General features: G+C 33.7%; 1 protein-coding gene across 1 annotated transcript in view; it reads right to left on the bottom strand.

The window, feature by feature from the left end:
* Positions 1–648: 648 nt before the first annotated feature.
* The window catches only part of LOC106115432 (uncharacterized), a 65475-nt gene continuing 51970 nt past the window's right edge, over positions 649–14153 (bottom strand). Inside the window, exons 3-7 of the mRNA XM_013308785.1 lie at positions 2852–3034; positions 2257–2444; positions 1891–2110; positions 1557–1785; positions 649–1329 (exon numbers count right to left, since the gene is read on the bottom strand). Of these exons, the coding sequence (XP_013164239.1) occupies positions 858–1329; positions 1557–1785; positions 1891–2110; positions 2257–2444; positions 2852–3034 (1292 nt within the window). The 3' untranslated portion in view covers positions 649–857. The remainder of the gene's footprint in view (positions 1330–1556; positions 1786–1890; positions 2111–2256; positions 2445–2851; positions 3035–14153) is intronic.

Here is a 14153-nt window from a genome sequence, read left to right as displayed (position 1 = left end):
AACTTTAGGATTGTTATAAATAAAAGAACATCAATACAGTACACACAATTTTATTGTATCATTACAATTTCAGCCTTGCGTTTATCAATAGTTATATACAGTATGTACACACAAAATCAGTCACTCGCAGAATTAAATAAAAAATTTGGTACATTTGAGAAAATAATGATACATCTATTTACAATGGTGACATGGAATACAATGTTATAATACGAAGTATAGAAAAAAGATTCGGTGGTATTTCCAAAATAATACCACTAAGGGTCCTTCAATAATTTTTAACAGTGGTAGAGCCCGCTTTAACATCTTCGCACGAATAGGCCCGGCTCGCCCGGTGAAATACCACCACCACACAGAAGACAGGCGTCAAGTGGAAGCAATTCCGCGTTTCGTCTGATGAGTGTGCGTCCCGGAGGCCTAATTTACTCCTCTTTCACTTCCCACCCTTTTTCTTATAAGGAAAGGATGGGAAGTGGAAGTGGACTTTCCGGATGTGAGGATGCATGGAAAGGGAAAATATCTTCTTTCTGTGCATCCTCTCCTCCGTCGATTAAAGGTAGGCAACGCATATGCAATTGCGTATGTCTATGGGCAACGGTCACTTCGCTATTTCAGCGATATCAGGTGGCCGCTCGCTCGTTTGCCGCCTTGTGATATAAAAAATAAATAAGCATACTGTTTACTTAAACTAAGCAGTTTCTCTAGTGTTGCGGATGTTCATGGGTGTCGTTCACCTCGATGTTCTTAGCGTTCGTTTAAAAAAATCGAACGTAAATCAACTCAGTAATACTCTACAACAACGATCATAACATCCGTAAGTGATTGTCAGTTGAGCTACAATCACTCTTCTCGTAATGTCATTGACGTGTGATACCAAGACTGTTGGCTAACTGCGAACATCTTGCCACAACTTCATCTTGTAGCAAACTAAATGACATCGCTATTAAAATTAATCCAAAAACTAAATACGCACAACAAGCTATCATCTGAATGTATTCATTCTTAGAATTTTCAGTATTATGTTTTGAAGTAAGAAAACTTGTAGGTACAAAATCTCCGAAACCTATAGTCGCTAATGCTATAAAGCAAAAATATGTCGCATCTAGAAAGCTCCAATTTTCCCATACCGAGAATATAGTTGCACCTACACAGATGTAAGCGAGTAGTAAGAATAGAACAATTCCCACTGGGATTTGACAGTGCTCGATGCCACGACTTTGATGTACACTTGTCGATGTACTGCAACTTGGTACTGCACAACTTTTGACTTTTTGATGTTCTTCATTCCATATCAAAGGCACTCTTGAAGGCGTGTCGTGAGGACATATTCTGAAACAATATGCATCAATTTCTTAACACTTAAAATATGGTGCAAAAGAATATTTTTAGTACGCCATTGGAATTGGAATTTGATATGAGAAAATAAAAAAAAGCATTTTTCCACTAGTTTTTTCAGTCATTTATAAAATATCAAATCCGGTTTTCAATCAGCTATATTCCGCAAATGATTAAGTAAGGCGAATTATTTTATTATATTAATATTTTTGTTCACTTACATTTCATCGGCGTCTTCTGATTCGTCGACTTCCTCTCGACAGCTGTTCATAATGATGTCCCCGCACTCCTCTGCTATTATTTGCTCGATAGCAACACCTCGCGGTCTATGCACCGGACTTCTTCCACGACCTCGACCAGTGCCATGAATTGTGGCCATACATTTCATACTGTTTAAATTTCTCTTTCGATCTAATGTTTGTGTTTGAAGAGCCCCAGATGAATGAGGTTCTAAAAATGATATTAATAATATTACGAATCTATTTTAGTTGATGGCTATTGATAAATAAATAAAATATATCTTTAGTAAAGTAAAAATTATTTGAGTACGCTTACCATCGGATAAGGCACTACGTTTTATACGACCTAATGTTGCCGCTCTTGGACTTGCAGGCGCTTTCTCAAATACTTGAGAATACTGTCCTTTTTCACCAGCTCTAGCTTTTACAGTCCCAGCGTATCTATGTGATCGTGGTGGAAATGAGGTGTATTGATTATTCTGAGCTGGTTGAGGTAACAGACGTTGTTGTTCGTGGAGTTGAAAATGATTTTCCAGCTATGAAAAAAAAAAGAATTTTAGACCTTTGCCATTATTTCTTTGGGAAACACGAATGACTATAGGTTCGTAGGAAGAGAAAATAAGTGTTTTAGAGATTAAGAGATAATATCTTAGTCCGTTAGTTTATTATCAATGTTACTTACTTCTCCTTCTTTCCTCCATGTGTTAGGAATTTTGTTTTTAGTTGTCTTCAGCCAGGCTATCCTTGCCAGTCGTGCTAATGAAGCTCCGAGGCCTGCTAAACAGGCTAGTGTTAATGGTACACCGGCTGCTGCGTAAGCTACTGTTGCGGCTCGACCCGCTGCGGTACGGGGAGACACATTGCCATATCCTAGATAAAAAGGTAACTTTAATACTGAACCTTAAATAGATAAAGAAGTGTCCACATTTCATGTGTCATGACATTTAAACAAATTTTTTCCACTTATGAATTATGAACATTTTTTGGATTTTACTCGTGCGCCCTAACAGCGTGCTTTTATTTGTAGTAACGTTTTATTTGTGGTAGGACAACTTAATGGATTTGATGCAAGGTTCCCGCCTTATGTTTAAATGAACATACCCGCTTCATCTACCCCTACTATAACCCCCCTACTATTAACATTTCATTGATGATATTGATCATGCGGTAAATTGACATATTCACAGAATGAAGTAGAAGACACATCTTGTTACTTCTAATAAGTTGATTACTAACTTAACTTCAGTATCATGTGGAATCTAGTACAGATTTCTTACCTATAGTAGTAATAAGAGTGATGCAGTAGATCAACGCTCCAGAGAACGTCCATTTATTGTCTATGGTAATTTCTGGTTGCGTGTCCGCCTGCCGCGCGGCCGCTACCACGGATGACTCGAACTTGCGCAGTTGTTCGTGCACCAGTCTTGTCCAGTTGCGCTCGTATAGCACGTTCAGACGTTCTGTAACAAATTTCATCATGTAAAATCAATCGTTAATCTACTTACTAGCTGTCCATCGCGACTCCGTCCGCGTGGAATTAAATGAAAAACCTAAAGTAGCCTATGTGTACTTCCAGACTTTGTTCTATATGTATGCAAAATTTCATTTAAATCTGTTGAGACGTTTCGGAGATACCTTCAAACATTCATCCATTCATCCATCCAAAAATTCGCATTAAACAATATTAGTAAGATAGCAAACTTGGATGGATGGATGTTTATTTGAAGGTATCTTCAGAACGGCTGAAGTGATCTCTCTGAAATTTGGCATAGACGTAGAACATAGAAAGAACACATTGGCTACTTATTAAGTTTTTTTTTTAATTCCGTGGGGACAGATTTGCGGGGAACAGCTAGTATTTTTGTATAACTTTATTGCATCATCATTATTACTTAAGTACATAAAGAATAATTGTTATTTCTTATTTATCTTTAAGTAAATACTATGAAGTCATCAATAATATATTAAAGGTAAGAGAAAATTTATTTATTATACGTATCATATTTTGATTGTGAAATTATATTGAATATTCTAGTTAGTAATAAATTTAAGGTTTCTTTGGAGTCTTGTTGATCACTAGAAGCATTATAAATTAATATATTAAGGGTGAAGGTGAAGGAAAACATCGTGACGCTGCACATATCTGAGAAGAAATTCAAAGATATGTGTGAAGTCAACCAACCCGCATTTGGCCAGCGTGGTAGACTATGGCCTAATCACCCTTAACTTAGGGTAGGCTTCGAGCCCCTCGGTGGTTACGTATAGTGAATGATGATGATGATATTAAGGGTAAAATAAATTTGTTTTGGCTCGGACCTATTTTCAAATTTGATTCACTTAATACTGTATCTAGTACAATCCGATTCAGGTGCTTGAGCTATCCAAATAAAAAATATTTAAATTATTCACCGACGTTAACATCCCGTAAATTGCTACGATGCATTTTTCATGAGACAAGAAATATCTGACGCAATAAATTCTTGATTTAAATATTGAAATAGCTTCTAGACAGGTGTAAATCATTTTTTCTATAATTTTTATATCAATTACAAAGATAATTTTTATCGACATTTTGTTCGTTGAATATATAATTTTCTCAAATACACATTAAATTCAAGTTTTTTTTTTCTCTTTATTTTTGTAGGGACTTTTGTAAATTCAAGTTATACGACAGTCCTGTAATTAAAACTTATTTATTATCAATTTTAATGTACAAGAAATAGTCAAAAGCCTACAATTTTTTGTATTTCACAATTTGATACAAATCAGAAAACCGATACCAAATTCCGAATAAAATCCTATTAAATCCTCAAAATTTAACGTGCAGTTTATTTCACATACAATTTTCCATCCAGATTTGTAAATAATATCTTTAATACATAGTTAATGAGTCTCAGAAACCCACATTAAATCTATTATTAAGATTAACAAAACGCTTGTCATATCCAAATCGATTTACCACACAAGCATTGGAAAGGTTAAGTGATAACGGTGTGTGAATTCATGATAAAATATTCGTACTATCGTCGAGTCGCTGAATTCCATGAGTTGTGAAGAGTGCTCGATTTAGATCGACTGAGAATCGGGAATGTCGTCTCTTTACCATCTTACAAGTACTTTGAACCTAAATCGAATCATATACTCGTCCTTGTGAATATAATTTAATATGCATAGACGTTTTAACATATATTTAAGAGTTTCTAAAGATAATATGTTCTAAAAATAAATACGTTATTTGTAATACATAATAAAGAAGAGTACTTAAAAGATAATATACGCAATGCCTCGTTTACATTATTCCAGTACAGTAGGATAGTAAAGTATACACTAACTGGCACCAGTGAGACAAAGCAATCAGTACCAGGCCAGCGCTACTGTCCTGCTGTACTGGCTTAATGTAAACCAGACATATTTTTTTTAATTCTTTTTTTTTTATATTGTTAAGCTTTTTTACGCAAAACGACATTCGGATACAGATTGATAGTTTAAATAACACTACAAGAAGCGAATGGTTAATCAAAGTGTTAATTCCCTTGAGAGAGTTTTTTTTTTAAATTTTATACAACTTACTATTTTTTAAAAGCGTTTGAAACATGTATCATAGAAGTAATAGAAATGCAAAGAATAATAAATGGAATCCAATATTCAAATAATTAAAGACTGCATTTTAATAATTAAATCAGTGATTCGCTGAAATCATATATTTCTTGGCTCATGAAAAATGCAGCGTTGTTTTACAAAGATTTTCCCGATAGCGAATAATTTTAATGTTGAAAAACGAATGATTTACGGTTTTCCGAACATTTTAATTTGACGTTCAGTTACAAATTAAAGTATTATAAAAGCGTCAATAGCCTAATGGTTAAAGGTACGGATTACCGATCACGAGGTCGGGGGTTCGAATCCCGACATTCAACTATTGTCGTAAACCATATCCTAGCACAAGCCTAGAGCTTAGTTGGAATGGTAAAATAAATATTAGTAAATTTAGAAAAAAAATCTGCTTATATTTCATAAAAAAAATATATATATTATTTGCACAATGTTCAACATTATACGTAAAGATTAATTGACAATCTTACAGCTAATAAATACTGATATTTAATGGGAATGAATGTGGAAGGAAAGGTAGAGGAAGACCAAAGAAAGTATGGATTGTGTGAAAGAGGATATGTTTAAGTAGGGGGTGAAAGAATATGACGGTTGATAGAGATGTATGGAGAAGTAGTACATATTGTGCAGACTGCATAGGGATAAGAGCACGTTAAAAATTATAATGAAAATACTGTTATTAAATATCTTAACTCTAAAGATTAGTAAAATAGAGTTTATTTAAATTAGTATACAATTTTTTTTTAAATAAAAGCTTATTATGCGTTTCATTTTGCCTAAAATTACATGTAGAAGTTGAGCTATTTATCGGCAGTAGCATGTCAGAATTAAAACGGAAATTACCTCCGCGTACTGACTGATTTATAGTGTGTCGCGTAAATCATAGATGTCGCTAACGTTGCACACTAGAATAACATTTATTTCCTTAAAATAAGAAGACAAAAAAATAAAACATTTTATTTTAAATTTGATTTTAGTCCTTCGAGTGTTAGTGGCCAGTATATCATTTTTCTTTTTCCAATTAACGTTGCAGTTGCTTTTTAAAAATGGAATTCGAAACTCCTTTAAAAAGTTTCATATCGACCAAGTGTCAAACAAGATCATTTTTTTGTAATAAACTTGCTGTCGCACGCTACTCCGCCTGCACGAAATTATAAAAGAAGTACCTTGATCAGCAGCCTATGTGTTCCTCTAGACTATGCTCTTCATCTATGTCAAACATCTTTGAGATGCAGCCGTTTTGGAAATACCTTCTAACAAACATCCATCCATCCATCTAAACTTAGTAATAAGTAAGATTTATATAATATCAGTTAGCCTTTGTATGCAATACTTTTTTTATATTTATGGAAGTAAGGAAGATTAACAGTGTCAGTGAATTAATGACCCTCCCCCTGTCTACGGCAGATCCCTTGACTAATGCCTAAAATTTGTTCTCCGTACTCCAACACCGGAATATCGGAATAACTATTAGTTAACAAAATCAACGCTTTTTTTTTTTTTTTTGCACAACAGACACTCCAACGTGAAATAGCGTTTATCCGGGCGTATAAGTATTTTCATCCTAAGCCAGTAAGCCAGTAACACCCTGTATTTACTGTGTGTCAGATAACAGTAATTTAGATAAAATGAAGTAGCGACAGAGTACACAAACGAGCGGTCAGCCTTCCTATGAAATGTACGGAAGAGATTTTACGCTCAAGTGGAAGGTTTATCCGCGCACTCGCGTTTCCACTGTCGTGATACATGTATCACAACAATATTACCATCCCTTTATCTTTCAGAATTAACAAAAATGTTCTTACACATCACACAACAGTACTATTGAAATTCACAATCACTCTAAATAAAAATTTTCACATGCTTTTAAAATATATATTATTTAATATTACTGAATATTATAAATACAAATGTTTGGATGTATGGATGGAGATTTGTTTGAAGATATCTTCAGAACGTCTGAATGAATCTCGATGAAATTTGTCATAAATATAGAGCATACTGTAGAAGGACACGTACTATTATTTCTTTATTTTTTAATTTCGCGCGGACGGACGCGCCCTCAACAGCTAGTTAATTAGTAAAATATTGAGTTCTTTTCTATTGATAATAATTATTACCAGCATTCATAAATTATATATAAGACTAGCGGACCCAACAGACGTTGTCCCGTCAACACGTCTTTAATTTGAACAAATTAATATGAAGTTAATATTTGATGAAAATTGTGAATCTAAACCATTCCCAGATCCCCTTGAACACACACAAAAAATTTCATCAAAATCGGTCCAGTCGTTCGAGAGAAGTTCAGTGACATACACACTTACAGAAGAATTATATATATAAAGATAATTCAATCAAATTAATCATCGAAGTCTGTTAATGTATAGACTTAATTTCTCTCCTAATGTATAGATATTACGATGAAAAGGGAATGTTAACGTAAAAGCAAATGTACTTAAATTTCTCTACAGTTTCTCATATATGTATTCCAGACAATTATTAAATCAAAAGGTCTTATATATTTGAAGCTTATTCACTACAGATATGTAACCTCCTTGCTTGCTTATTTAACTCACTTTTATGAATATTTTAATAACTTTTGAGTGTCTTATTAGATGTTTTTTTTTAATATCATAAGGTGGCAAACGAGCGAGCGGCCACCTGAAATCCCTAAAATAGCGAAGTGACCGTTGCCCATAAACATACGTAATTGCATATGCGTTGCCTACCTTTAAACGACGGAGGAGAGGATGCACAGAAAGAAAACTTTCATGCGTCCTCACCTGATAAAATTAAGAGAGTAAGTTTTAAATACATCTAAGTTCGTTTGATTACAAAGATATGTTTCAATGGCAGTAACTTTCGAACAACGTACAACCCTATCTTTGAATTCAATTGAATGTTTGTTTATTGTATTTCTTCCTTACACTGTCGCTAAAATCACGTTTTTTGTATATCTAAGATTAAATGGAAAGATAACGTAATTCCCTGGAAAAAAAGGTCCGGCCCATTTCAGTAAGAGTATTCCAAATGGAATAATGATGTTTTCTTTACAAATTGAATTAGGTTTCATAAAACTCTAAGGGTTTTTTTTATAAATAACTAGCTGTCGCCCGCGCCTCCGTCCGCGTGGAATGAGAAAAAACTTAAATTCTCGGTAATTATTCGTATCTTTCTCACCTTTTAAACCTTCAATAGACCTCCACGAACATTTCAAGACCAAGATAAGATAAATCCGTTCAACCATTCTCGAGTTTTAGTGAGACTTACGAACAGCAATTGATTTTACATACATAAATTAACAATTATTACATATAAGAAAATAAATTATATCTATAAATTCTAGGCTGTACAAAACAGACAAGATTTATAAATCACTGAGAAATATCTCTTATGAATACTTAAATCCCAAGATTCTACAATCAAAACATATTTGTTTTTTTTTAATTTTTAGTACATTTTCAATTAATTACACAACTTATTAACTCTATTTTTTTATAACATAAGGGGGCAAACGAGCAGCGAGTACACCGAGGTGTTCAACGACTCCCATGGATATCAGCAATACCAGAGGAACCGCAGATTCGTTGCCGGCTTTTGAGATGGTGATACTCTCGCTTCTTGAAGGACCGTAAGTCGTAGCGGTTTGGAAATACTGCCGAGAGCAGACCATTCCACAACGCTGCTGTCCGAGGCAGGAACTCGGCGGCAGGAATCGTTCCAAACAATTCTTCAGAGCACTTCCCGTGGTAGATGCAGTAGAAAATGAATAATAAATAATAGAAAATAAAACTAAACCTCTATCTATAAAAAGAACAAACTCTTCCACATTTTAATATTGTTAATACAAAACTCTACTGAATATTGTAACATGATATTCTTCCTATATTATGCAGCTTTTAGAAAATCTATTCAAGTATGTTTAGTTTGCGCAAACATTTGTTCTCGTTGCGCTGTCTGCTCTTCCGATCCTCTTGGAAATTATGAACAGCAATCGTTGATATACTCTTTTATAACAATAATATGTTGTCTAAACACGAACCAAACGAGATATAGGCTTTTATATAATTGTATATTTTTGGGAGGTAATACAGAACCTGTTTATAAATTCTCGGTAGATTAAGTATTGTACCGCTGAGTATTTTTAGAACACCCTTTACACTACACATCGTGGTGTGATTATTACCAAAACTCATTTTTTCTAATATTTAATCAAACTTCGTCTAACTTTTTACGGCTTAAAAATGCAATGTTAACGAACTTCAAATTTGTACGATACGAAAGTAAGGGTTTTTGCGTTTATCGGAATAGGGAAGATTAACAATGTCAGTATATTAATGACCTCCCCCTGTCCACAGCAGGCTCGTGACTAATGCTTAAAATTTGTTCACTTCAATGTACACGATGACGATATAACAGACAGACAGATATTCCATATATTGATATAATTATTGACTATGCTAATTTCATACGATATAAAATAGTAACATAATCATAAGGGTTCGTTCACACCGATCGGGGAAAGAGCACAGAAGATTTGTGATAAAAAATCTGCTCTACTCTTACTCTTTGGTCTGTTTGAACGGACCCTAATTCGTCATTATAAAGTGGTCAAATAACAGTCTCTTGTATAAAGATTATTTACGGTAAGTTTCTGAAACCAAACTCTCTGCAGCAAATATATTGTCATCACCGTCATTATCTTTGATAAAACAGAGATAACAATATTGTTTAAACGGAGATTGTGGTCTCGGACACCCAGGGTAAATCCCATAAGTTATTCCCAGTAAGAGTTCTTTCGCAAAAGTCTGCTGATACTCCGAATACTTTAAGAAAAGAATTTTGTTCGTTGTTACCCTGTTAAGTTTATTAATAGTTAATATTAATTATAATTCATAATTAGCCATGTGGCGTATGAAATCGACTACCATTATTTCGATAGTCGTATCAGTGAATGGACTGATAGCGAAGAGCTTCGATCAACATCTCAAGAAGCTCTCGCTAAACAGTTGGATTGAGGACCCGATACAAAAGGCAGTTATCCTAGAAACCGCACATATCGTAAGAAGGTTCCTGTCTCTGCAGCCCTGACCAATGGTTGTTTGAGTCATGGGATTACGCAGCTGGTGGTGCTCTACTTTTAATATAATATATTTTGTATAATTTTTTATTTTATATATGAAATGTAACATATATTAAGAATAAGGTTAATGAATGAATGACGATAAAATAGTAATAAATTTAAAACCGAAGATTGTTTATTAATATTACTAAAAACCTTGTATAAAGGCATCATAAACTTAAACATTTAACGTTATCGAAGTCTCACAAAAGACAAATAAAGACTTTTAAACAAAGAAAACAATCGATTCTCTAACTGTTCAGACAAACTCAGATTGATTCTATATCCGACATCGTTTATTTTTCTTTCAATAAAGACAAAAGTACAGATAGAAAACTAAGTTAAATGTCGTTTATCTTAATAACTTAGTTACTTTTCGTAAAAAATTGTAAACATTTCGTTATCTATTTTTAGAGAAATTTTAATTAAGTAATCTTACTTATATTATAAATGCGAATGTTAAGATGGATGTTTTTAGAAGGTCTACAACAGCTCAACGGATCTTGATGAAAATTGGCACAGATGTAGAACCTAGTCTAGAAAAAAACACAGGCTACTTGCTAAGTTTTTTTTTTTATCCGCGCTGACGGAGTTAAAGCTGGTAGCCAAATAAATCGAATCTATGTCCAGGCAATAAGCCGAACGTTTAATGTAAAATATCATTTGGCTGACCCATCGAATATCACATAATGATTTATTTGCTGACGCTAGCTAAACTCTGTTGCGTACGAAAGCGATTTACGCAAATTTATTGCGTAGTATGAACATATCGTATTCCGCTGTGATCTCGGATACTTTTGTAGAATACTAACGCGGACTTTGTCGTCAGTAAACATTCTTAAATGAAAAAGAGATCTTACTAATATTATAAACTAGCTGTCGTCCGAGACTTCGTCCGCAAGGAATTAAAAAAAATCTTAATTAGTAGCCTTTGTGTTCTTGTATACTATGTTCTTCATCTATGCCAAATTTCAGCGAGATCAATGTAGACGTTCTAGAGATAGCTACAAACATCCATCCATCCAAACATTCGTATTTATAATATTATTAAGATGCGAAAGTTTAGCTGCATGGATGTTTGTTAGAAGGTATCTACAAAACGGCTCGACGAATCTCGTTGAATTTGACTTATATTAAAACATTGTCTGCAAGAACGCAAAGGCTACTTATTAAGTTTTTTTTTATTCCGCGCAAACGCAATCAACAGCTAATTATGAATATGCTTAGATACCATTTGATTAGATGAATAATAATTTCACTTTTCTAGGAACCTAAATCATTAGTCTTCTCTGCTGATATAAAGGTAGGCAACACATATGAAATTGCGTATGTCCATGGGCAACGGTCACTTCGCTATTCAGCGATTTAAGGTGGCCGCTCGCTCGTTTGCTACCTTATGATATAAAAAAAAATCTTCCTAACACAACATATATTGATATAAAAACATATATCCTAAGTTTCTAACAAATATATACCCTTCGCCTTTATTTACAAGAGCTTTTTATATGGGAAATATTAAAAAAGTCTTGTATAAGTGTAATCGTATTAAGCAGACAATTATTCATAAATATGACATAAAAAAAATGTATTAACACATTTTGTTATTCAACTCTTAACTTAACTCTTTGCAGAACAGATGTACATAATTAGGATAGATGTTTCACTAATGGAAACACACGATAAACATGTTTATGAAACAATAAATTGTTATATTGCATGTCGAGGCAAAAGTTTCCGCGATTACAAATGATTAAGAATTGGATGTCTTTAACCTAAGTTAACTAATTTCCTTAGTTTATAATAATCACCATATTTAAACCCTTATGTTCATTTTGTATAGTATAACATACATACAACTTTATAAAAATATCGATCATTATAAAATAATTTTTAACTTAGTTATTTTTTTAACTTTGCTTTTTGCTTTTCTTCAAAAAAGAAATCATGCCATAATAAGGGTTAATCAGTCAGATTTATAATTTTTCAGAAACGAGTAACAAGTATTTTAAGAAATTTCATTTTAAGATTGCACATCTAACAATTTTCAATTGACAAAATTGTAATAACGATTGTGGTTACTGATAGCTGTCACCCAACTTTATAAGTAACTTAAGTGTTCTTCCAGATTATGTTCTATATGTATACCAAATTTCATCGAGATACGTTCAGCCGTTCTGGAGATATCTTCAAACAAACATCCATCCATTTAAACATTCGCATTTACAATATTAGTAAGATATACTTTTAGACAAAGAATATATCAAATAACTTTAAAAGGGGTGTTCTTTAATATTATAGAATCAAAGTAGTTTTCATAATCACTAAAATCATCTTTACTTGCTCCGATGACGCTTCGACCCAAAGTGGGTCTTGGCCTCCGACACAACAGATCGCCAAAGTCCCCTGTCTTGTGCCTACTCCTGCCAGTCCATTACTTGTAGCTCCTGCAGAAATCATAGCTTTAGATGTTACAAATGTTGAATCAATTGACTTAGGGAATCCGAAAGGTCGAATAACTTTAACATGGAACTCTAATAATCTGATCTTTTTCTTATCGATTTTGTTTTGGATAATCGTCGGACTTATTTCAATTTCTTTTTCCTTGTTCGAAAGCTTTACAAATGGTGTTTTTTTTTTTTAGGAATTGCATCTAATAATGGAAAGCAAAGAGGTCCATGTTACATTTATTTAACTTTTTAAAATGATGACAAATCATACAACAATTTTAACAAAACAAATCTCCCTTTCCTCATCGTTTTACCAACGTTATTTGCTTACATAACGTTTAACATATCCGAGTCCCAAACACGAATCAGACCTGACTGTACCTAGCCAAGTCTATCTTAAATTAAATGGAAAAGATAACATCTTTCGATTTAAAAAAGGTCCAGTCAATTTCAGTAAAAAGGTGTTCCAAATGGAACAACGATGTTTTCTTTTCAAATTGAGTGGAATTGAGTTAGGCTTCAAAGAATACTTTATAAGCTCGCGGCAAATGTGTTGTGTGTTTAAACTGAAATGTCTGCGTACAAAGCTGTGAGTTTTATTTAAATCAAAATAAATCTATTTATAAGAAAATCTATTAACTTTGAAGCTTTTTGTTTATGCAAATTTTATAGAATGGAGCAAACAAGGATTAGATCCTACATAACTTACGAGTAAACCGTACCTTGTTTATGCTTCTCTTACGTTCTCATACTATTTAGTTTACGTGTGCTAAAAAACTTGGTTGTAGCGCTTGACCAGACAACCTAAATCTACTCGTACAGGTTCGATCTACGCGATGTAACAATGTGTTTTTCATTTATCCGTACGTGCACATAACGGCGAAGAAATTCATAGATCTATAGTTTACCACCACGTATTGAACCAGCGTGGTTGAGTATGGTCTAGTCACCCTAACTTGATTAAGCTCCAAGTCCCTTGGTAAGAATATATCTAGCTGACGTCGATTCCTGCTAGGTTAATACCGTCGTGGAGCGTCGGTAGCTGAGGGGTCAAGCACTTGACTTCTAATCTGCAGTTCCTGGGTTCGAATCCCGCCATATACCAATGTGTATTTCGATTTACATATATACATACATCCGACGTTTTTACAATGAAGGAAAACATCGTGATGCAACCTGCGCATATCTGAGAAGAAATTCAAATATATGTGTGAAGTCTACCAATTCGTACTAAACCAGCGTTGTTTACTATGGTCTAATCACCCTAACTTGATTAGGCTCCGAGTCCCATGGTGAGGACATATACATATAGATGAAGTTGAGTCCTGCAAGGTTAAAACCGTCATACAAAACCTAACGTGTGTAACTTGAAATATATCTTTACAGAGCTGTATC

This window comes from Papilio xuthus, unplaced genomic scaffold, assembly GCF_000836235.2.
Source record: "Papilio xuthus unplaced genomic scaffold, Pxut_1.1 DF827789.1, whole genome shotgun sequence".
Classification (NCBI taxonomy): Eukaryota; Metazoa; Arthropoda; class Insecta; order Lepidoptera; family Papilionidae; genus Papilio; species Papilio xuthus.
This window is presented reverse-complemented; position numbering and strand designations above follow the sequence as displayed.